General features: G+C 44.8%; 1 protein-coding gene across 3 annotated transcripts in view; it reads right to left on the reverse strand.

The window, feature by feature from the left end:
- Positions 1–26,204, reverse strand: part of DLG5 (discs large MAGUK scaffold protein 5) — a 679,445-nt gene that overhangs the window by 97,198 nt on the left and 556,043 nt on the right. For all 3 annotated transcript variants that reach the window (XM_069753072.1, XM_069753075.1, XM_069753073.1), the window contains one exon: positions 284–446. In XM_069753072.1, the coding sequence (XP_069609173.1) occupies positions 284–446 (163 nt within the window). The remainder of the gene's footprint in view (positions 1–283; positions 447–26,204) is intronic.

The following is a 26,204-nucleotide window of genomic DNA, read 5'->3' on the forward strand; positions in this document are numbered from 1 at the left end:
ATTTTAGCACTATCATAAAGTAAAATATTGTCGTGAAACAACAATTTCAGAATTAGTTCGATTTTTTGAAGCGTTCCAGAACTACCACTTCCACTTCATAAAATGGTAAAAATTGTAAAATTTGGCCTGGTCATGAAGGTGCAAACAGCCTTGGTGGTGAAGGAATTAAAACAACAATTACTCTTTAAGCTTTACTTTGTGTCAATTATTAAGGCACTGATTGTGTCTATATGACACAGATTCCAAACATTGCGAACTTATAACTAATAAAACGCTACAATACCTCTAGCAGCTGATCTCCATATTCCAGCCCGGCTTGTTGAGCAATGCTCCCAACCATCACTTTCGAGACAAAGATTCCCCCACTCTCTCCACCTCCAATTGAAATTCCTAGCGGTTCAGCTCCTTTCTGTACCTTCACATGTCGAGGTTCATCTACTAGTGGTCTGTGGAGAAAACATACAGAATTGCACTACAGGATTTACGCTACAGTACTTTGTCCACAAAGAAAAAACAAATAGAGAACAGCTTCCAGGGGTTTTTAAAAACCTCAAACCTTCAATGGATGTTTATCATCACCCCAATTTATTATTTTAATGGCTGCACCATACAATACAAGCACTTTTTTACCATTTACGTTTCTTGTCTCCCCTATTTCCTCATAAACTGTAAGCTTGCGAACAGGGCCCTCACTCCTCTTGGTATCTGTTCAATTACCGTATTTTCCGGCGTATAAGACGACTGGGCGTATAAGACGACCCCCCAACTTTTCCAGTTAAAATATAAAATCTTCTTAAAAGTCGGGGGTGGTCTTATACGCTGTATGTCGTCTTATAGGGCCGGTGACTAATGTGCCTTTTTGGGGGGGAGTGGTCCCGATGACGGAGGGGGCGTCTCACAGGAAAGTGTGAGTGGAGTATGCCCCATTACCTCACATTGCAGCTGCAGCCAGCGTCAGCGTGGGGTGCTGGGGAGCGTCGGGGCTCTGTGCTGTGGGGCGGCAGCGGCGGCGTATCTTCACGCAGAGTCAGTCGGGGCTCCTCCGGCATCTCCTGAAAGCCCGGAGGCGCCGGCAGCTCCATTGCTGCGATGCGGTGGCCTCCGGGAAAATGGCCGCTGGGGGCGGCGCATGCTCGGGATGAGATCTGAATCTGAGCATGCGCCGCCCCCAGCTGCCATTTCAGGAGATGCCGGAGGAGCCCCGACTGACTCTGCGGGAAGATACGCCGCCGTTGCCGCCCCACAGCACAGAGCCCCGACGCTGTATGAAGAGGAACCGCCGCCCCACAGCACCCACGCGGCACAAAGAGGAGCAGCCGCCGCCGCTCCCCAGCACCCCACGCTGACGCTGGCTGCAGCTACAATGTGAGGTAATGGGGCATACTCCACTCAAACTTTCCTGTGAGACGCCCCCTCCGTCATCGGGATCACTAACCCCCACCCACCCACCGGCGTATAAGACCACCCCCGACTTTTAAGAAGATTTTCAGGGGTTAAAAAGTCGTCTTATACGCCAGAAAATAAAATACGGTATGTGTTTAGTGTCTGTACAAGTCCCATCTGAAATGTAAAGTGCTTTCGAACATGTTGGCACTACAGAAATAAAAAAAAATATTGTTGTGTGGCTGTGAATACACTTTTATAGAATCCAGTTATTCAGGAGCTCTCATTTGACTGCAGCATTAAGAAATTGGGTACGCAATATACACTGTTCAAAAAAATAAAGGGAACACTTAAAGAACAGAATATAACTCCAAGAAAATCAAACTTCTGTTAAATCAAACTGTCTACCTAGGAAGCAACACTTTTTGACAATCAATTTCACTTGCTGTTGTGCAAATGGAATAGACAACAGATGGAAATTATTGGCAATTATCAAGACACACAATAAAGGAGTGGTTCTGCAGGTGGGGGCCACAGACCACATCTCAGTACCAATGCTTTCTGGCTGATGTTTTGGTCACTTTTGAATGTTAGAAGTGCTTTCACGCTCATAGTAGCATGAGACGGACTCTACAACCCACACAAGTGGCTCATCCAGGATAGCACATCAATGCGAGCTGTGGCAATAAGGTTTGCTTTGTCTGTCAGCGTAGTATCCAGAGGCTGGAGGCACTACCAGGAGACAGGCCAGTACACCAAGAGACGTGGAGGAGGCCGTAGGAGAGCAACAACCCAACAGCAGGACCGCTACCTCAGCTTTTGTGCAAGAAGGAACAGGAGGAGCACTGCCAGAGTCCTGCAAAATGACGTCCAGCAGGCCACAAATGTGCATGTGTCTGCACAAACGGTTAGAAACCGACCCCATGAGGATGGTCTTGTGATAGAAATATTTATATCATGTAGATCTCACTTGCATGTATACTCCTCTATAATCATATATACTCATATATCCACAGCTAATATATACTCAGCTAGTTTATAATCAATTGCTCAAACAACAAGAGAAAGAAAGCTATGCAAATAGGGCGCACGCCCAAAAAAATACAAACAATACAAAAATAATTTATTAAAGAAAGAGACAAATGCACAAAAATAAAAACATATAAAATACAACAACCACACTACTGGTCCCAAGATATTCATATATAAACAGCCCAAATATAAATGATATTAAATGACAGCAATAAAGACATGCCACAATTGGATTGTTATACCACAGAAGTATATGCATGAATATATATACATACCTTTCCCAAAACAATATATGGGAAAGGCCTATAATATGGAAAAATAAGAACCCCCTGATACTTATATAGGTAAAATATGACTCAATATTTCAAATGGCCACAATATAACAATATCTATACAAATATAAACATATATGAGCATAAAGAGTCTGGGCGTCCCCAGACAACCTTGCAATAAATAAAGTACCCTAATATAGAGAAAGAGACTAATACCATCAATGGGGCCCCAATAAGCGCATAAGAGAATAGTATAAAAAAAAAAAAAGAGATATTAGCTAAGTAAAGAGATGCGACAAGCAAAGCAGCCAGGTGGGGAAATAAACCCACTCAGGTATAGAGAAGGCGTCCATAAAGATGGAAGTATGTGGCACAATGATGTAAAAAGATACAGGGGTTAAAGATAAATACCCAAAGTAGGTCATCCAGTATGTGGCATGGGTCGTCGGCAGTCAGTAGTCAAAGGTGGAAAAGGGCGAACCCGGGATACAGAGAGTGTGGGGGGAGCCCCACGCGTATCGCTGCTAGACGCAGCTTCGTCAGGGGAAGTGCTGGGAGACAAATAGGGAAGTCTTAACCCCTTTACCCCCAAGGGTGGTTTGCACGTTATGGACCGGGTCAATTTTTACAATTCTGACCACTGTCCCTTTATGAGGTTATAACTCTGGAACGCTTCAACGGATCCCGGTGATTCTGACATTGTTTTCTCGTGACATATTGTACTTCATGATAGTGGTAAAATTTCTTTGATATTACCTGCGTTTATTTGTGAAAAAAACGGAAATTTGGCGAAAATTTTGAAAATTTCGCAATTTTCCAACTTTGAATTTTTATGCAATTAAATCACAGAGATATGTCACACAAAATACTTAATAAGTAACATTTCCCACATGTCTACTTTACATCAGCACAATTTTGGAACCAAAAATTTTTTTTTGTTAGGGAGTTATAAGGGTTAAAAGTTGACCAGCAATTTCTCATTTTTACAACACCATTTTATTTTAGGGACCACATCTCATTTGAAGTCATTTTGAGGGGTCTATATGATAGAAAATACCCAAGTGTGACACCATTCTAAAAACTGCACCCCTCAAGGTTCTCAAAACCACATTCAAGAAGTTTATTAACCCTTCAGGTGCTTCACAGGAATTTTTGGAATGTTTAAATAAAAATTAACATTTAACTTTTTTTCACAAAAAATTTACTTCAGCTCCAATTTGTTTTATTTTGCCAAGGGTAACAGGAGAAAATGGACCCCAAAAGTTGTTGTACAATTTGTCCTGAGTACGCTGATACCCCATATGTGGGGGTTAACCACAGTTTGTGCGCATGGCAGAGCTCGGAAGGGAAGGAGCGCCATTTGACTTTTCAATGCAAAGTTGACTGGAATTGAGATGGGACGCCATGTTGCGTTTGGAGAGCCACTGATGTGCCTAAACATTGAAACCCCCCACAAGTGACACCATTTTGGAAAGTAGACCCCCTAAGGAACTTATCTAGAGGTGTGGTGAGCACTTTGACCCACCAAGTGCTTCACAGAAGTTAATAATGCAGAACCGTAAAAATAAAAAATCATTTTTTTTCACAAACATTATCTTTTCGCCCCAAATTTTTTATTTTCCCAATGGTAAGAGAAGAAATTGGACCACAAATGTTGTGGCACAATTTGTCCTGAGTACTCTGATACCCCATATGTGGGGGTAAACCATTGTTTGGGCGCATGGGAGAGCTCGGAAGGGAAGGAGCGCCGTTTGACCTTTCAATGCAAAATTGACAGGAATTGAGATGAGACGCCATGTTGCGTTTGGAGAGCCACTGATGTGCCTAAACATTGAAACCCCCCACAAGTGACACCATTTTGGAAAGTAGACCCCCTAAGGAACTTATCTAGAGGTGTGGTGAGCACTTTGACCCACCAAGTGCTTCACAGAAGTTTATAATGCAGAACCGTAAAAATAAAAAATCATTTTTTTTTCACAAAAATTATCTTTTCGCCCCCAATTTTTTATTTTCCCAATGGTAAGAGAAGAAATTGGACCACAAAAGTTGTGGCACAATTTGTCCTGAGTACTCTGATACCCCATATGTGGGGGTAAACCATTGTTTGGGCGCATGGGAGAGCTCGGAAGGGAAGGAGCGCCGTTTGACCTTTCAATGCAAAATTGACAGGAATTGAGATTGGACGCCATGTTGCGTTTGGAGAGCCACTGATGTACCTAAACATTGAAACCCCCCACAAGTGACACCATTTTGAAAAGTAGACCCCCTAAGGAACTTATCTAGATGTGTGGTGAGCACTTTGACCCAATAAGAGCTTCACAGAAGTTTATAATGCAGAGCCGTAAAAATAAAACAAAATTTTTTTTCCCACAAAAATAATTTTTTAGCCCCCAGTTTTGTATTTTCCTGAGGGTAACAGGAGAAATTGGACCCCAAAAGTTGTTGTGCAATTTGTCCTGAGTGCGCTGATACCCTATATGTGGGGGAGAACCAGCGTTTGGGCGCATGGGAGGGCTCGGAAGGGAAGGAGAGCCATTTGGAATACAGACTTAGATGGAATGGTCTGCAGGCGTCACATTGTGTTTGCAGAGCCCCTAATGTACCTAAACAGTAGAAACCCCCCACAAGTGACCCCATATTGGAAACTAGACCCCCCAAGGAACTTATTTAGATGTGTTGTGAGAACTTTGAGCCCCCAAGTATTTCACTACAGTTTATAACGCAGAGCCGTGAAAATAAAATAAAAAATTTCCCCTCAAAATTATTTTTTAGCCCCCAGTTTTGTATTTTCTTGAGGGTAAAAGGAGAAATTGGACCCCAAAAGTTGTTGTCCAATTTGTCCTGAGTGCGTTGATACCCCATATGTGGGGTGAACCAGCGTTTGGGCGCATGGGAGGGCTCGGAAGGGAAGGAGCGCCATTTGGAATGCAGACTTAAATGGAATGGTCTGCAGGCGTCACATTGCGTTTGCAGAGCCCCTAATATACCTAAACAGTAGAAACCCCCACAAGTGACCCCATGTTGGAAACTAGACCCCCCCACGAACTTATCTAGATGTGTTGTGAGAACTTTGAGCCCCCAAGTGTTTCACTACAGTTTATAATGCAGAGCCGTGAAAATAAAAAATCTCTTTTTTTCCCACAAAAATTATTTTTTAGCCCCCAGTTTTGTATTTTCCCAAGGGTAACAGGAGAAATTGGACCCCAAAAGTTGTTGTCCAATTTGTCCTGAGTACGCTGATACCCCATATGTTGGGGTAAACTCCTGTTTGGGCACACGGGAGAGCTCGGAAGGGAAGGAGCACTGTTTTACTTTTTCAATGCAGAATTGGATGGAATTGAGATCGGACGCCATGTCGCGTTTGGAGATCCCCCTGATGTGCCTAAACAGTGGAAACACCACAATTATAACTGAAACCCTAATCCAAACACACCCCTAACCCTAATCCCAACGGTAACCCTAACCACACCTCTAACCCAGACACACCCCTAATCCTAATCCCAATCGCAAATGTAATCCAAACCCTAACCCTAACTTTAGCCCCAACCCTAACTGTAGCCTTAACCCTAACCCTAGCCCTTACCCTAGCCCTAACCCTAGCCCCAACCCTAACCCTAGCCCTAGCCCTAACCCTAGTCCCAACCCTAACCCTAGCCCTAACCCTAGCCCTAACCCTAGCCCTAACCCTAGCCCTAACCCTAGCCCTAACCCTAGCCCTAATCCTAGCCCTAACCCTAGCCCTAGCCCTAACCCTAGCCCTAGCCCTAGCCCTAACCCTAACCCTAGCCCTAACCCTAGCCCTAACCCTAATGGGAAAATGGAAATAAATACATTTTTTTCATTTACTTTTATAGCGGGTTTTTTAGCGGATTTTTATGATTGGCAGCCGTCACACACTGAAAGACGCTTTTTATTGCAAAAAATATTTTTTGCGTTACCACATTTTGAGAGCTATAATTTTTCCATATTTGAGTCCACAGAGTCATGTGAGGTCTTGTTTTTTGCGGGACGAGTTGGCGTTTTTATTGGTAACATTTTCGGGCACGTGACATTTTTTGATCGCTTTTTATTCCGATTTTTGTGAGGCAGAATGACCAAAAACCAGCTATTCATGAATTTCTTTTGGGGGAGGCGTTTATACCGTTCCGCGTTTGGTAAAATTGATGAAGCAGTTTTATTCTTCGGGTCAGTACGATTACAGCGACACCTCATTTATATCATTTTTTTATGTTTTGGCGCTTTTATACGATAAAAACTATTTTATAGAAAAAAATAATTATTTTTGCATCGCTTTATTCTGAGGACTATAACTTTTTTATTTTTTTGCTGTTGTCGCTGTATGGTGGCTCGTTTTTTGCGGGACAAGATGACGCTTTCAGCGGTACCATGGATATTTATATCCATCTTTTTGATCTCGTGTTATTCCACTTTATGTTTGGCGGTATGATAATAAAGCGTTGTTTTTTGCCTCGTTTTTTTTTTTTTTTCTTACGGTGTTTACTGAAGGGGTTAACTAGTGGGCCAGTTTTATAGGTCGGGTCGTTACGGACGCGGAGATACTAAATATGTGCACTTTTATTGTTTTGTTTTTTTTATTTAGATAAAGAAATGTATTTATGGGAATAATATTTTTTTTTTTTTTTCATTATTTAGGATTTTTTTTTTTTACACACTTGGAAATTTTTTTTTTTACTTTTTTACTTTGCCCCAGGGGGGGACAATACAGATCGGTGATCTGCCAGTTTGCACAGCACTCTGACAGATCACCGATCTGTCTGAGAGCAGTGCAGCGTTACCAAGTGCCTGCTCTGAGCAGGCACTTGGTAAGCCACCTCCCTCCCTGCAGGACCCGGATCCGCGGCCATTTTGGATCCGGGACTTACTGCAGGGAGGGAGGTAGGAGACCCCCGGAGCAACGCGATCACATCGCGTTGCTGCGGGGGTCTCAGGGAAGCCCGCAGGGAGCCCCCTCCCTGCGCGATGCTTCCCTGCACCGCCGGCACATCGCGATCATCTTTGATCGCGGTGTGCCGGGGGTTAATGTGCCGGGGGCGGTCCGTGACCGCTCCTGGCACATAGTGCCGGATGTCAGCTGCGATAAGCAGCTGACACCCGGCCGCGATCGGCGGCGCTCCCCCCGTGAGCGCGGCCGATCGCGCTGGACGTAATATTCCGTCCTTGGGAATTAAGGCCCACCCCACATGGACGGAATATTACGTCCAATGGCAGAAAGGGGTTAAGTAGCGGTGAGTAGATTAAGATGATTTCTGGCAGATGGGGAAAAAAAAAAAAAGGTAGGTAGAAAAGCAGGACTGATCGGACAGGGCAATGTCCAAGTGGGACATATATGCTATAAGATTGGAAACCACATATGCGAGATGAGCAAATTAACACAGTACCCCAAATAGAAGGGGGCAGGGAAAGGAGGTTTCAGAGACCACAATGTGGTAAAAATGATTACAATGACAGTTACCCATAAATATCCAATTCCATGGACATAACAAGCATAGAAATGCACATACATTCATACAAAAATATATGAGAAATATAAGTATGTGTATGCACTATATATACAAAAATGTGATACTAAAGTGCTTAAAGAATATTTTAATAGAGAAATAATAAAGTTATATATAGAGACAAATATAAAGGGAACAACAGCGAGGCCCCCAATTTAGTAGCTAAGTCTCTATGAACAAGGGACCCCCACCCCACATGAGCAGGTACATGATGAAAGAACATGACAAAATATGGTAACCAATCCTCTTATGGCACAGGTAATATACGTATGAGTTGCCAAACATGGTACACAACCCATGAAAATAGTTGCATAAGATATGGGGAAAGCCAAAACGGGTGGGCAAAGCGTGAGTCCACAAAGAATACAGCGTCCATGAGGGGGAGAGAGAACCGGTGTTCTTATATTGAAGGTCAAGATTCCTATGAAGGTCCCAAAGCCACTCATAGTCCCTCGTCCTCATCCTTAGTGTCCAATTCATGGAGCCTGGCTCCAGTAAAATCATCCCAGGAAGCTTGTGAAAAGCAATTCCTCATTGAGTCCAGTGGGGGAAAGACTCCGTAGATTGAAGATCCACTGGGACTCAGTTTGCAACAGCCGCTTCTTCAAGTTTCCTCCTCTGGCGTTAGGAAAGATTTTCTGTAAACCAAAGAATGAGATATGAGCCGAGGAGCCACCATGAGCAATTAAAAAATGCGAAGCGACTGGGGACACCATCCTGCCTTTTCTGGTATCAGATGCCGCTAGATGTATTGTGGACAGGTGCTTCTGTGCCCTCTTCCTGAATTCCTGGGAGGTCTGGCCCACATACACCTTATTACATGGGCAGATGATGGCATAAATCACATTGACCGTTCGGCAATTAATGTACGATGTTAGTCGGTATGGTTTTGAATCCAAAGGATTGATAAACCGATCTCTGGTAACAGGAACATATTGACAGACACTGCATCCCCCACAGGGGAATGACCCTCTCAGGCGTATGCCACGATTCAAACTGGTGGTAGGGCGTAGAAAGTGGCTCCTAGTCAGGATATCCCCAAGGTTTGGAGCCCTCTTAGCTGTCAAGGTAGGGCGGGGAGTGACAAGAGTGGAGGTTTGTGTGTCAGTGGTAAGGATGTCCCAATGGGATGTTAGGACACCTCTTATCCAATCCCATTGATCATTAAAATCCGTAATGAAACGGACACTATTATCTTGATGGCGAGCACTAGGAGAAATCAATAGGTCCTGATTCATACCCGAAGCCCTCTGAAAGGCCTGGGAGATGGTCTTTTTAGGATAACCCCGCTGCCTAAATCTAGAGGTAAGTGCCCTTGACTGTGTTAGGAAGTCCTCATCCAAGGTGCAGTTGCGACGGATCCTTAGGAACTTTTTTGGACTTAAAAGTCTGCATTCGAGACGAACGTCTGGTCACGGATCTGTATCGCAAATCCACCGCGATGAACAGCCTGCTCAGGTATGATAGCTTCCACCCTCTCCACACTAAAAGGGGTATCCCCATTGGTCAATTCCTAAGGTCTATACCTCTTGCCGGTCAGGTGTGGTCACCACCGCATTCCCAGGTAGTGTAAAAAGTCCAAGCCCGTATCCAAAACCCTGGGATCAAGGTGTCTGCTGTGTGCCGTGTATGTGTTCCATGTTTGTGTAAGATCCGGGAGACAGTTGGATGGAACGGTGACTGTTTTGCTTGTGGTTGCTGGGTAACAGACCGCAGGAGGTCAAATCGCTCGATAAGTTATTGCAGGATTTCCGTGCAAAGGAGGAAGAGGTAGTTCCGGGGCAGGTGGCTCCAGGCACAGGTAGTGATAACTTAGAGGGCTACTGCAGATTCCCATAGTGTCGGCAAGCTAGTCAGGATGACCAGACCGAGGTGGTAGATTTTCCGCTTGTTGTGTTTCTCACTCAGGTGGCCTGGGCACAGGTGTGTCCAGTGCGATTGGCAGTAGTCTGTTCCCAGCGCAACCTGCACGTGTCATAAAATAATAAAAATGGTATCTCACGGACGTCTGTGTCTGTTCTTTTCGTGTCACGTATTGCTCCTTTAAATTGCATACAATTGTATAGAGAAGTTTTTTTTTTCTTCTCTCTTCCTCTTTTTCCTTCTCCACGATGCTAGTAGAGATATATCCATTGTAAATCAGACTGTCAAATCTGTTTTTTAAAGTTTCCTGTTTCTGCAGTGCTGGCTATGGTGTAGCCATTTTTGAAGAGGTGAAACTAAATGGTATCTATCATTTTTGCTGTGACATACTTGTTTTCAGATACGTGATTTTAGTGGCATTGGATATAGCAGCATGAGAAAAGGGGAAGTGTGTGTGTCTAACTGTGTTTGAGCACAGAAGGAAAAAAAAAAAGAGGAAGCCGTTTTAAATTTTTATTCTTCTTAAAATTTTCCTTCTGTCTTTTTTTTTTTTCATTTTAAAGTTTTTTTCAGTTTTTTTTAGTTTCCAAAAGTTTTTCTTTCTATCTCTTTGGGTTTTTTTTTGAAAAAAGGAAAAATATATATATAAAAAAAAAGTTTTTTCTTTCTGTATCAAGGTTTTAAGGTTTTTTGGTCGTGCACCAAGGTTTTTTGATGGTATTCTTTTGGTTTCAACTTCTTGCATCAATTTTTTGAAAGCTTCCTTTTCCTTTCATTTTTTGTGTTTTTATATAACAATCTTTCTGAAGTTTTTTTGCTGTTTTTTTTCCTTTTTTGTTTGTTTTTCCTTTTTATTTTTGAAATGGGAAAAAAAGTGGCCAAGCAACAGGAGGGTCTTTTACTTCCTGATGAGAAAACGGTCCCCCAGATAGTGGTAGAACACGAAGGTGTTAAGTACGTGAAGAATTTTAGAAGGTATAAAGTATGTGAAATTCATAAGAATGGCAGACTTCAAGCTGCGGAATGGCATGACATAGAAAGGAAAATAAGGGAAGTTAGCTGATGTTAAATTGCTGAATGCTGATACATGGTATACAGTAGCAGCAGAGCTTACATCATTTAGGTGGTACAGAAAGATATGTGAGCAAACCAGGAAGTGATTTTTGTATAAATGGGGAAAGGTATTAAACCATCAGATCCTCCCCATATTTTTGCACAGTGTGTGGCACGACCAGTCCCTCCCTACAGGGAGAAGGCATCATAGTTCCAACCATGCCCTCTGCATGGACTGCAGAGGGGGGATAAATCCACCTTCTCTATCCTCCTTTTTCTCTGTCACTCTTTCTCTCCTCCTTCTCTCTCACTCTCCATTCCTCTCCTCTTTCTCTACACTTTTCTCTTCTCTCTCCTCCACACCTCTCTACCCCTCCATCTCCTTCTTCTCCACACCTCTTTCCTCCTTTTTTTACTCACCTGTTATGATCCGGTGACCTTGGAGCCGCATGGAACTTTCTCTGAAGTTGGTGTAAACTGTACTGACCACAAATCCTGAACTTAACACCGCAACTAGAAGTAGCCGTGGGGTGTGCCTAACAAATCCTAGACACCTCGACACAGCCGGAGGACTAAATACCCCTATAGATGGAAATAGGAATTCTACCTTGCCTCAGAGCAGAACCCCAAAGATAGGCAGCCCCCCACAAATATTGACTGTGAGTAGTAGAGGAAAAGACACACGCAGGCAGGAAACAGGATTTAGCAAAAGAGGCCACTCTAGCTAAAATAGGAAAGGATAGGACAGAATACTAAGCGGTCAGTATTAAAATCCTTCCAAAAATATCCACAGCAGAAAATACAAAAAAATCCATCATCTAACTAAAGATGTGGAGCGTATATCTGCAACTCCAGAGAATCCAACAAGACTGAGAAAACACTGACACAGTCTAAGCTGGACAAGAGAAAACAAATGAATAGCACAGAATTATTAAGCACACAGCATGTGTGCCACAGAAACAAAAACCTGACACTTATCTTTGCTGAATTGGCAGCAAGGCAGGAGGAACCAGACAAAGATCCAAAACCTCCCAGAACCATGGACAACTGGCAAGGACTAATGAATACTGCACACCTAAATACCCCAGTCAGAATTGCAATCAGCAGAAACACCTGACCAGGACTGCAACTCAGGGACAACTGCATTACCACCTACAACCACTGGAGGGAACCCAAAAGCAGAATTCACAACAGTACCCCCCTTGAGGAGGGGTCACCGAACCCTCACCAGGGCCCCCAGGACGATCAGGACGAGCCAGATGAAAGGCACGGACCAAATCAGCAGCATGGACATCAGAGGCAAAAACCCAAGAATTATCCTCCTGACCATAACCCTTCCATTTGACAAGGTACTGAAGCCTCCGCCTCGAAAAACGAGAATCCAAAATCTTCTCAACCACATACTCCAACTCCCCATCAACCAACACAGGGGCCGGAGGATCAACAGAGGGAACAACGGGCACCACATATTTCCGCAATAAAGATCTATGGAAGACATTATGGATAGCAAAAGAAGCCGGAAGCGCCAATCGAAAAGACACCGGATTAATAATCTCAGAAATCCTATAAGGACCAATAAACCGAGGCTTAAACTTAGGGGAAGAAACCTTCATAGGAACATGACGGGAAGACAACCAGACCAGATCCCCAACCCGAAGCCGGGAACCAACACACCGACGACGGTTAGCAAAATGTTGAGCCTCCTCCTGAGACAACACTAAATTGTCCACCACATGAGCCCAAATCTGCTGCAACCTGTCAACCACAGAATCCACACCAGGACAGTCAGAAGGCTCAACCTGCCCAGAAGAAAAACGAGGATGAAAACCAAAATTACAGAAGAAAGGCGAAACCAAAGTAGCCAAACTAGCCATTTGATTATTAAGGGCAAACTCGGCCAATGGCAAGAAGGCCACCCACTCATCCTGATCAGCAGACACAAAGCATCTCAAATAAGTCTCCAAAGTCTGATTAGTTCGCTTGGTCTGACCATTTGTCTGAGGATGAAATGCAGAAGAAAAAGACAAATCAATGCCCAGCCTTGCACAAAAGGCCCGCCAAAACCTAGAAACAAACTGGGAACCTCTGTCGGACACAATATTCTCCGGAATACCATGCAGACGAACCACATGCTGAAAAAACAACGGAACCAAATCTGAAGAGGAAGGCAATTTAGGCAAAGGCACCAAATGAACCATCTTAGAGAACCGGTCACAAACAACCCAGATAATAGACATCTTCTGGGAAACCGAAAGATCAGAAATAAAATCCATAGAAATATGCGTCCAGGGCCTCTCGGGGACTGGCAATGGCAAAAGCAACCCACTAGCACGGGAACAACAAGGCTTGGCCCGCACACAAGTCCCACAGGACTGCACAAAAGAACGCACATCACGTGACAAAGAAGGCCACCAAAAGGACCTACCAACCAAATCTCTGGTACCAAAAATACCAGGATGACCAGCCAACACAGAACAGTGAACCTCAGAAATCACTCTACTAGTCCATCTGTCAGGAACAAACAGTTTCCCCACTGGACAGCGGTCAGGTCTGTCAGCCTGAAATTCCTGAAGAACCCATCGTAAATCAGGGGAAATGGCAGAAAGGACCACCCCTTCTTTCAGAATGCCAACCGGTTCAAGGACCTCAGGAGAATCAGGTAAAAAACTCCTAGAGAGGGCATCAGCCTTAATATTCTTAGAACCCGGAAGATACGAAACTACGAAATCAAAACGGAAAAAAAACAAGGACCATCGAGCCTGTCTAGGATTCAGCCGTTTGGCAGACTCGAGGTAAATAAGATTCTTATGATCGGTCAAGACCACAATATGGTGCTTAGCTCCCTCAAGCCAATGTCGCCACTCCTCAAACGCCCACTTCATAGCCAACAACTCCCGATTGCTGTCATCATAATTGCGTTCAGCAGGCGAAAACTTACGGGAAAAGAAGGCATACGGTTTCATCAAGGAACCAACAGGATCCCTCTGAGACAAAACGGCCCCTGTCCCAATCTCAGAAGCGTTATTCTCAACCTGAAACGGAAGAGAAACATCCAGTTGGTGCAACACCGGAGCAGAAGTAAATCGGCGTTTAAGCTCCTGAAAGGCAGCGACAGCCGCAGAGGACCAATTCGCCACATCAGCGCCTTTCTTCGTCAAATCGGTCAAGGGTTTAACCACGCTAGAGAAGTTAGCAATGAAACGGCGATAAAAATTTGCAAAACCCAAAAATTTCTGAAGGCTCTTCACGGATGTGGGTTGAATCCAATCATGAATGGCCTGAACCTTAACCGGATCCATCTCCATAGATGAGGGAGAAAAAATGAAGCACAAAAAAGAAACCTTCTGCACCCCAAAGAGACACTTAGACCCCTTCACAAACAAAGCATTGTCACGAAGGATCTGAAATACCATCCTGACCTGTTGCAGATGAGATTCCCAATCATCGGAAAAAATCAAAATATTGTCCAAATATACAATCAAGAATTTATCAAGATAAGTCCGAAAGATATCATGCATGAAGACTGAAAAACAGATGGAGCATTAGAGAGCCCGAATGACATCACAAGATATTCAAAATGACCTTCGGGCGTATTAAATGCAGTTTTCCATTCATCACCCTGCTTAAAACGAATAAGATTATATGCCCCCCGAAGGTCAATCTTAGTAAACCAACTAGCCCCCTTAATCCTAGCAAACAAATCAGAAAGCAAAGGTAAAGGGTATTGAAACTTGACCGTGATCTTATTCAAGAGGCGATAATCAATACAGGGTCTCAAGGAACCATCCTTCTTAGCAACAAAAAAAAATCCCGCTCCCAACGGTGAAGAAGATGGCCGAATATGCTCTTTCGCCAAAGACTCATTAATATAATTCCGCATGGCGGTATGTTCAGGCACAGACAGGTTGAAAAGTCGGCCCTTAGGAAACTTACAGCCTGGAATCAAGTCAATAGCACAATCACAGTCCCTGTGCGGTGGAAGGGAACTGGACTTGGGCTCATCGAATACATCCTGAAAATCAGACAAAAACTTAGGAATTTCAGAAGAGGAAGAAGAGGAGATGGACATCAAAGGAACATCATTATGAATCCCCTGACAACCCCAACTAGTCACAGACATAGACTTCCAGTCCAACACAGGATTATGTACCTGCAACCACGGAAAACCCAGCACAATAACATCATGCAAATTATGCAACACCAGAAATCGACAATCTTCTTGATGGGCTGGCACCATGCGCATGGTCACCTGTGTCCAAAACTGGGGCTTATTTTTTGCCAAGGGTGTAGCATCAATGCCCCTTAAAGGAATAGGGTTCTGCAAAGGCTGCAAGGGAAAACCACAACGCCTGGCAAACTCAAAGTCCATTAAGTTCAAGGCGGCGCCTGAATCCACGAACGCCATGACAGAAAATGATGACAATGAACAGATCAAGGACACAGATAACAGAAATTTAGGTTGTACAGTACTGATGGTAAATGAACTGGCGATCCTCTTTGTCCGCTTAGGGCAGACTGAAATGACATGAGAAGCGTCGCCACAATAATAACACAACCTATTCTGACGTCTGAAACCTTGTCGTTCCGTTCTAGACAGAATCCTATCACACTGCATTGGCTCAGGAATTTGCTCTGAGGACAACGCCACAGCGTGCACAGTTCTGCGCTCCCGAAAGCGCCGATCAATCTGAATGGCCAGAGACATAGAATCACTCAGATCGAAAGGCGTGGGAAACCCCACCATAACATCTTTAACGGATTCAGAAAGACCCTTTCTGAAAATTGCCGCCAAAGCATCATCATTCCATTTAGTCAACACAGACAATTTTCTAAATTTCTGACAATACAATTCTGCCGCCTGTTGACCCTGAGATAGGGCCAACAAGGTCTTCTCCGCTTGATCCACAGAATTAGGTTCATCATATAATAAACCTAAAGCCTGAAAAAAGGAGTCTACATTAAGCAAAGCCGGATTCCCAGATTCCAGGGAAAATGCCCAATCCTGTGGATCGCCATGCAGCAGGGAGATGATGATTTTAACCTGCTGAATGGAATCACCGGAGGATCGAGGTCTCAGAGCAAAAACAGTTTACAGTTGTTTTTAAAATTCAAAAATTTGGACCTGTCACCAAAAAACAAATCAGGAGTAGGAATCTTCGGCTCTAAAACAGGAGTCTGAACAATATAATCAGAAATACCCTGTACCCTAGCAGCAAGCTGGTCCACATGAGAAGCTAATTCCTGAATATCCATGCTAGCACAAGACTCCTTAGCCACCCAGAGAAAAAGAGGGAAGAGAAGACAAAATAGAGTGCGGAAAAAAAAATGGCTCAACACCTTTCTTCCCTTCTTCTGAGATGCATTTAACTCATTATTGGCCAGTTGTACTGTTATGATCCGGTGACCTTGGAGCCGCATGGAACTTTCTCTGGAGTTGGTGTAAACTGTACTGACCGCAAATCCTGAACTTAACACTGCAACTAGAAGTAGCCATGGGGTGTGCCTAACAAATCCTAGACACCTCGACACAGCCGGAGGACTAAATACCCCTATAGGTGGAAATAGGAATTCTACCTTGCCTCAGAGCAGAACCCCAAAGGATAGGCAGCCCCCCACAAATATTGACTGTGAGTAGTAGAGGAAAAGACACACGCAGGCAGGAAACAGGATTTAGCAAAAGAGGCCACTCTAGCTAAAATAGGAAAGGATAGGACAGAATACTAAGCGGTCAGTATTAAAATCCTTCCAAAAATATCCACAGCAGAAAATACAAAAAACTCCACCATCTAACTAAAGATGTTGAGCATATATCTGCAACTCCAGAGAATCCAACAAGACTGAGAAAACACTGACACAGTCTAAGCTGGACAAGAGAAAACAAATGAATAGCACAGAATTATTAAGCACACAGCATGTGTGCCACAGAAACAAAAACCTGACACTTAACTTTGCTGAATTGGCAGCAAGGCAGGAGGAGCCAGACAAAGATCCAAAACCTCCCAGAACCATGGACAACTGGCAAGGACTAATGAATACTGCACACCTAAATACCCCAGTCAGAACTGCAATCAGCAAAAACACCTGACCAGGACTGCAACTCGGGGACAACTGCATTACCACCTACAACCACTGGAGGGAACCCAAAAGCAGAATTTACAACACTCACCCTCTCTCTCCTCTTTCTCTCTTCCTTCTCCACTCCCCCTCCACACCTATCTTCTCCTCCTGTTTCTTCTCCACTCCCTTCACCCAATCCTCCTGTTTCTTCTTCTTCTCTCTCCACCTCCTGCTGCACACCCTGATTCTCCTCCTTTCTCTTCATCACACCTTTCTATCTCTCTCTATCTCCTCATTCTCCTTCTCCATGCCTCTTTCCTCCTTCTTCACTCATCTCCACATTCTCTCTCTCCTCCACACCTCCTCACTCCTCACCTCCTCCTCCTATACACCTTTCATCAACCCCTTCTTCTTCTTCTTCATCTCCTTTTTCTCTGCCCCATATATCTCCTCCTGTTTCACACTCTTCTTCTTCTTCTTTGTTGCCAGCTGGGCCAACGTCCAATTCAAACAATGTGGTGCTTACAGCACAAGGTACCCCTTCTATGTCCCTTGCACAGTCCAGTCATTGCCAGTTGTTATGTCAGGAAAAGAAGGTGAAAATCCCCCTACACACAATGCAATGGGCAGCTCCCAGACACATCAGGCAGCAGACAGCTCAGCCCTGGGTGCAGAGGGGGGAGGACTGACTTCATCATAATAATAATAATAATAATAATTTTTATTTATATAGCGCCAACATATTCCGCAGCGCTTTACAAATTATAGAGGGGACTTGTACATACAATAGACATTACAGCATAACAGAAATACAGTTCAAAACAGATATCAAGAGGAGTGAGGGCCCTGCTCGTAAGCTTACAAACTATGAGGAAAAGGGGAGACACGAGAGGTGGATGGTAACAATTGCTATAGTTATTCGGACCAGCCATAGTGTAAGGCTTGGGTGTTCATGTAAAGCTGCATGAACCAGTTAATTAATTTTTTTTTTTTTTTTTTAATATAGGCCACACAGGGATCGTTAGGTTAATGCATTGAGGCGGTAGGCCAGTCTGAACAAATGAGTTTTTAGGGCACGCTTAAAACTGTGGGGATTGGGGATTAATCGTATTATCCTAGGTAGTGCATTCCAAAGAATCGGCGCAGCACGTGTAAAGTCTTGGAGACGGGAGTGGGAGGTTCTGATTATTGAGGATGCTAACCTGAGGTCATCAGCGGAGCGGAGGGCACGGGTAGGGTGGTAGACTGAGACCAGAGAGGAGATGTAGGGTGGTGCTGAGCCATGGAGTGCTTTGTGGATGAGGGTAGTAGTTTTGTACTGGATTCTTGAGTGGATGGGTAACCAGTGTAATGACTGGCACAAGGTAGAGGCATCGGTGTAACGGTTGGTGAGGAATATGATCCTGGCAGCAGCATTCAGGACAGATTGGAGCGGGGAGAGTTTGGTAAGAGGGAGGCCGATTAGTAGAGAGTTACAATAGTCCAGACGAGAATGAATAAGTGAAACAGTAAGAGTTTTTGCAGAGTCGAAAGTAAGAAAAGGGCGAATTCTAGAAATGTTTTTGAGATGCAGGTAAGAAGAGCGAGCCAGTGATCGGATGTGGGGGGTGAATGAAAGGTCAGAATCAAGGATGACCCCAAGGCAGCGGGCATGTTGCTTTGGAGTAATGGTGGAACCGCAAACGGAGATGGCAATGTCAGGCAAAGGTAGGTTAGTAGAGGGAGAAAACACGAGGAGTTCAGTTTTTGACAGGTTTAGTTTCAGATAGAGGGAGGACATGATGCTAGAGACAGCGGTAAGACAATCACTGGTGTTTTCTAATAAGGCAGGCGTGAGATCAGGAGAAGAAGTGTATAGTTGGGTGTCGTCAGCATAGAGATGGTACTGGAAGCCAAATCTACTGATTGTTTGTCCAATAGGGGCAGTATACAAAGAGAAGAGGAGGGGGCCTAGGACTGATCCTTGAGGAACCCCAACAGTAAGGGGAAGGTGAGAGGAGGAGGAACCAGCGAAACATACAGTGAAGGATCGGTCAGAGAGATAGGAGGAGAACCAGGAGAGAACGGTGTCCTTGAGGCCGATGGAGCGGAGCATAGTGAGGAGGAGCTGATGATCCACAGTATCAAATGCTGCAGAGAGATCCAAGAGAATTAGCATGGAGTAGTGACCATTAGATTTAGCTGTTAGTAGGTCATTAGAGACTTTAGTGAGGGCAGTTTCAGTAGAGTGTAAAGAGCGGAAACCAGATTGAAGAGGGTCGAGAAGAGAGTTATCTGAGAGATAGCGGGTAAGACGGGAGTGGACCAGGCGTTCGAGGAGTTTAGAGATGAAGGGAAGATTAGAGACAGGTCTATAATTAGCGGCACAGTTTTGGTCGAGGGATGGTTTTTTAAGTAATGGATGTATGATGGCATGCTTAAATGAGGAGGGAAAAATACCGGAAGTGAGGGAAAGGTTGAATATTTTTGTTAGGTGAGAGGTGACAGCCGGGGAAAGGGACTGGAGGAAATGTGACGGAATGGGGTCACTGGTGCAAGTGGTCGGGCGAGAAGATGCAAGGAGCCTGCTTACTTCTTCTTCTGTAACTGGTTCAAAGTCAGAGAGTGAACTAGATGCAGTGGGGGAGGGAGGACAGTGCATGGTATGAAGAGATTGGGAGATGATTTCCTGTCGAATATGGTCAATTTTTTCTTTGAAGTAATTGGCCAGATTGTCAGCACGGAGATCCGTGGTTGGGGCCTGCGCTCTTGGGTTGAGTAGGGACTGGAACGTGTCAAAGAGACGTTTAGGGTTATTGGACAGGGAGGTGATGAGGGTGTTGAAGTAGGTTTGTTTGGAGAGGTGAAGGGCAGAATTGTATGTCTTTAGCATCATCATCTGTTAATAATGTGCAACTTCAGCCCTGGTCAGAACAGCCTACATTCACACCAACATAGAACTATAAGCCTATGCTTCAGCAAGGGGGGTGACATCCTCACATATAAAGGCAACTTCTAAGTCCAAAAATCAGTCACTGTATGACCCCAGCACATGCTATCACAAGTATTCCTCTGATGAAGATGAGGAGGGAACATCATACATGCTGCCCAGTACTAGGAAAAGAAACCCACAGGCACCAAGAATGCAGGGGCAGGTAGAGGCACCACCATTACACTATGTGCACTTCACCCCAAGTCAGGTGACCAGCATCCTCAACAATCTTCCAGACCCAGGGATTCATCCCATGCCATTTTACCAGGGAATGTAGCAGAACCAGCGAACATATATAGCCACCTGGAATGATCTCTGGGCCATAAATGGAAATAAAAGTGGGTGATGCACTCTGGCCAATCATGAAGGAACAATTCAAACTTCCAGCAGAATTAGACGTATATGCTTGGGAGTCAGGGCCACAGCTAACTGAACAGCTCAGAGAGTGGGCCAAAGGCAGATTGGCAGGACAAGCCCTCAGCTTACATGACATGAGCCAATACAAGACAGAGTCTGTAAAGAAGTTTCATGGCAGAGTAATGCAAGTATTCCAAGACTTGGGCTTCACTATTCATGACCAGATACACAGGCAAAGGTTGGCACAGACCTTTGTGCATGGACTGAGACAGCCAATCAGGAAACCACTGGTAGTGGCTAGGCCCGAGAACATTTCAATAGCAGTGGACTGACCCAGCAAAACGGGTTATGTGTGCCTAGGAGACTGTTTATTGCCAATTGTTGCCAAAACTGCCGTCATCATAGCACCAAAAAGAGCGCGAAGAAGGAAACGGGTGCCGTGCTGCTGAGAACGCCGGAAGGGGAGCCAGAGGTGAAGACGCTGCAAAGTGCCGAGCGACACACCGGAAAAACCGCTGCAGACTCCGGAAAGGAGACACCAACCTCAATAAGGTTAGCAAAGGGGAGAAGCTATGTCAAACCAGGGGGAAGAAGAGATGGCAGATGTGTTATGGCTGGCAATCAGGCAACACAGCGTGCAGTAATCAACGCACATACAGAGATCTGGCAAAAACCCAAAACAATAGGACGAGCTCTGAGACGTGGAATCTCTGTAGACTGCAGTACCTGAACTGTCCTCACACAACTGGAAGCAGCAGTGGATTGCGCCTATCAACTACCTATGCAACTCGGCACTGCCTGAGGAGCTGACTAGCCTGAAGATAGAAATACAAGCCTGACTTACCTCAGAGAAATACCCCAAAGGAATAGGCAGCCCCCACATATAATGACTGTTAGCAAGATGAAAAGACAAACGTAGGAATGAAATAGATTCAGCAAAGTGAGGCCCGATATTCTAGACAGAGCGAGGATAGCAAAGAGAACTATGCAGTCTACAAAAAACCCTAAAACGGAAACCACGCAAAGGGGCAAAAAAGACCCACCGTGCCGAACTAACAGCACGGCGGTGCACCCCTTTGCTTCTCAGAGCTTCCAGCAAAAGATAATAACAAGCTGGACAGAAAAAACAGAAAACAAACTAGAAGCACTTATCTAGCAGAGCAGCAGGCCCAAGGAAAGATGCAGTAGCTCAGATCCAACACTGGAACATTGACAAGGAGCAAGGAAGACAGACTCAGGTGGAGCTAAATAGCAAGGCAGCCAACGAGCTCACCAAAACACCTGAGGGAGGAAGCCCAGAGACTGCAATACCACTTGTGACCACAGAAGTGAACTCAGCCACAGAATTCACAACAGTACCCCCCCCTTGAGGAGGGGTCACCGAACCCTCACCAGAACCCCCAGGCCGACCAGGATGAGCCACATGAAAGGCACGAACAAGATCTGGGGCATGGACATCAGAGGCAAAAACCCAGGAATTATCTTCCTGAGCATAACCCTTCCATTTGACCAGATACTGGAGTTTCCGTCTAGAGACACGAGAATCCAAAATCTTCTCCACAATATACTCCAATTCCCCCTCCACCAAAACAGGGGCAGGAGGCTCCACAGATGGAACCATAGGTGCCACGTATCTCCTCAACAACGACCTATGGAATACATTATGTATGGAAAAGGAGTCTGGGAGGGTCAGACGAAAAGACACCGGATTGAGAATCTCAGAAATCCTATACGGACCAATAAAACGAGGTTTAAATTTAGGAGAGGAAACCTTCATAGGTATATGACGAGAAGATAACCAAACCAGATCCCCAACACGAAGTCGGGGTCCCACACGGCGTCTGCGATTAGCGAAAAGCTGAGCCTTCTCCTGGGACAAGGTCAAATTGTCCACTACCTGAGTCCAGATCTGCTGCAACCTGTCCACCACATAATCCACACCAGGACAGTCCGAAGACTCAACCTGTCCTGAAGAGAAACGAGGATGGAACCCAGAATTGCAGAAAAATGGAGAGACCAAGGTAGCCGAGCTGGCCCGATTATTAAGAGCGAACTCAGCCAACGGCAAAAATGACACCCAATCATCCTGGTCAGCGGAAACAAAACATCTCAGATATGTTTCCAAGGTCTGATTGGTTCGTTCGGTCTGGCCATTAGTCTGAGGATGGAAAGCCGAGGAAAAGGATAGGTCAATGCCCATCCTACCACAAAAGGCTCGCCAGAACCTCGAGACAAACTGGGAACCTCTGTCAGAAACAATATTCTCAGGAATGCCATGTAAACGAACCACATGCTGGAAGAACAAAGGCACCAAATCAGAGGAGGAAGGCAATTTAACCAAGGGCACCAGATGGACCATTTTAGAAAAGCGATCACAGACCACCCAAATGACAGACATCTTTTGAGAAACGGGAAGGTCAGAAATGAAATCCATCGAAATATGTGTCCAAGGCCTCTTCGGGACCGGCAAGGGCAAAAGCAACCCACTGGCACGTGAACAGCAGGGCTTAGCCCTAGCACAAATTCCACAGGACTGCACAAAAGCACGCACATCCCGCGACAGAGATGGCCACCAGAAGGATCTAGCAACCAACTCCCTGGTACCAAAGATTCCTGGATGACCGGCCAGCACCGAACAATGAAGTTCAGAGATAACTTTACTAGTCCACCTATCAGGGACGAACAGTTTCTCGGCCGGACAACGATCAGGTTTATTAGCCTGAAATTTCTGCAACACTCTCCGCAAATCAGGGGAGATGGCAGACACAATGACTCCTTCCTTGAGGATACTCGCCGGCTCAGATAACCCCGGAGAGTCGGGCACAAAACTCCTAGACAGAGCATCCGCCTTCACATTTTTAGAGCCCGGAAGGTATGAAATCACAAAATCAAAACGAGCAAAAAATAACGACCAACGGGCCTGTCTAGGATTCAAGCGCTTGGCAGACTCAAGATAAGTAAGGTTCTTATGATCAGTCAAAACCACCACGCGATGCTTAGCACCCTCAAGCCAATGACGCCACTCCTCGAATGCCCACTTCATGGCCAGCAACTCTCGGTTGCCCACATCATAATTACGCTCAGCAGCAGAAAATTTCCTGGAAAAGAAAGCACATGGTTTGAACACTGAGCAACCAGAACCTCTCTGTGACAAAACCGCCCCTGCACCAATCTCAGAAGCATCAACCTCGACCTGGAACGGAAGAGAAACATCAGGTTGACACAACACAGGGGCACAGCAAAAACGACGCTTCAACTCCTGAAAAGCTTCCACGGCAGCAGAAGACCAATTAAGCAAATCAGCACCCTTCTTGGTCAAATCGGTCAATGGTCTGGCAATGCTAGAAAAATTACAGATGAAGCGACGATAAAAATTAGCAAAGCCCAGGAATTTCTGCAAACTTTTTAGAGATGTCGGCTGAGTCCAATCCTGGATGGCCTGAACCTTAACCGGATCCATCTCGATAGTAGAAGGGGAAAAGATGAACCCCAAAAATGAAACTTTCTGCACACCGAAGAGACACTTTGATCCCTTCACGAACAAGGAATTAGCACGCAGTACCTGGAAAACCATTCTGACTTGCTTTACATGAGACTCCCAATCATCTGAGAAGATCAAAATGTCATCCAAGTAAACAATCAAGAATTTATCCAGATACTCACGGAAAATGTCATGCATAAAAGACTGAAAAACAGATGGAGCATTGGCAAGTCCGAACGGCATCACCAGATACTCAAAATGACCCTCGGGCGTATTAAATGCCGTTTTCCATTCATCTCCCTGCCTGATTCTCACCAGATTATACGCACCACGAAGATCAATCTTAGTAAACCAACTAGCCCCCTTAATCCGAGCAAACAAGTCAGAAATCAATGGCAAGGGATACTGAAACTTAACAGTGATCTTATTAAGAAGGCGGTAATCAATACACGGTCTTAGCGAACCATCCTTCTTGGCTACAAAAAAGAACCCTGCTCCCAATGGTGACGACGATGGGCGAATATGTCCCTTCTCCAGGGACTCCTTCACATAACTGCGCATAGCGGTGTGTTCAGGTACGGACAAATTAAATAAACGACCCTTAGGGAATTTACTACCAGGAATCAAATCGATAGCACAATCACAATTCCTATGCGGAGGAAGGGCATCAGACTTGGACTCTTCAAATACATCCTGAAAGTCCGACAAGAACTCTGGGATGTCAGAAGGAATGGATGACGAAATAGACAAAAATGGAACATCACCATGTACTCCCTGACAACCCCAGCTGGTTACTGACATAGAGTTCCAATCCAATACTGGATTATGGGTTTGTAGCCATGGCAACCCCAACACGACCACATCATGCAAATTATGCAGTACCAAAAAGCGAATAACTTCCTGATGTGCAGGAGCCATGCACATGGTCAGCTGGGCCCAGTACTGAGGCTTATTCTTGGCCAGAGGTGTAGCATCAATTCCTCTCAACGGAATAGGACACCGCAAAGGCTCCAAGAAAAATCCACAACGTTTAGCATAATCCAAATCCATCAGATTCAGGGCAGCGCCTGAATCCACAAACGCCATGACAGAATATGATGACAAAGAGCACATTAAGGTAATGGACAAAAGGAATTTGGACTGTACAGTACCAATAACGGCAGAGCTATCGAACCGCCTAGTGCGTTTAGGACAATTAGAAATAGCATGAGTAGAATCACCACAATAGAAACACAGTCTGTTCAGACGTCTGTGTTCGTGCCGTTCTACTTTAGTCATAGTCCTGTTGCACTGCATAGGCTCAGGCTTACTCTCAGACAATACCGGCAGATGCTGCACAGATTTACGCTCGCGCAAGCGACGACCGATCTGAATGGCCAAGGACATAGACTCATTCAAACCAGCAGGCATAGGAAATCCCACCATTACATCCTTAAGAGCTTCAGAGAGACCCTTTCTGAACAAAGCCGCTAGTGCAGATTCATTCCACAGAGTGAGTACTGACCATTTTCTAAATTTCTGACAATATACTTCTACATCATCCTGACCCTGGCATAAAGCCAGCAGATTTTTCTCAGCTTGATCCACTGAATTAGGCTCATCGTAAAGCAATCCCAGCGCCTGGAAAAATGCATCAACATTACTCAATGCAGAATCTCCTGGTGCAAGAGAAAACGCCCAGTCCTGTGGGTCGCCGCGCAAAAAAGAAATAATAATCAAAACCTGTTGAATAGGATTACCAGAAGAATGAGGTTTCAAGGCCAAAAATAGCTTACAATTATTTCTGAAGCTCAGGAACTTAGTTCTGTCACCAAAAAACAAATCAGGAATCGGAATTCTTGGTTCTAGCATCGATTTCTGATCAATAGTATCTTGAATCTTTTGTACATTTACAACGAGATTATCCATTGAGGAGCACAGAGCCTGAATATCCATGTCCACAGCTGTGTCCTGAAGCACTCTAATGTCTAGGGGAAAAAAAAGACTGAAGACAGAGCTAAGAAAAAAAAAATGATGTCAGGATTTCTTTTTTCCCTCTATTGGAAATCATTGAATTGGCTCCTTGTACTGTTATGGCTGGCAATCAGGCAACACAGCGTGCAGTAATCAACGCACATACAGAGATCTGGCAAAAACCCAAAACAATAGGACGAGCTCTGAGACGTGGAATCTCTGTAGACTGCAGTACCTGAACTGTCCTCACACAACTGGAAGCC

The sequence above is a fragment of the Ranitomeya imitator genome, chromosome 2 (genome assembly GCF_032444005.1).
Source record: "Ranitomeya imitator isolate aRanImi1 chromosome 2, aRanImi1.pri, whole genome shotgun sequence".
NCBI classification, from domain to species: domain Eukaryota; kingdom Metazoa; phylum Chordata; class Amphibia; order Anura; family Dendrobatidae; genus Ranitomeya; species Ranitomeya imitator.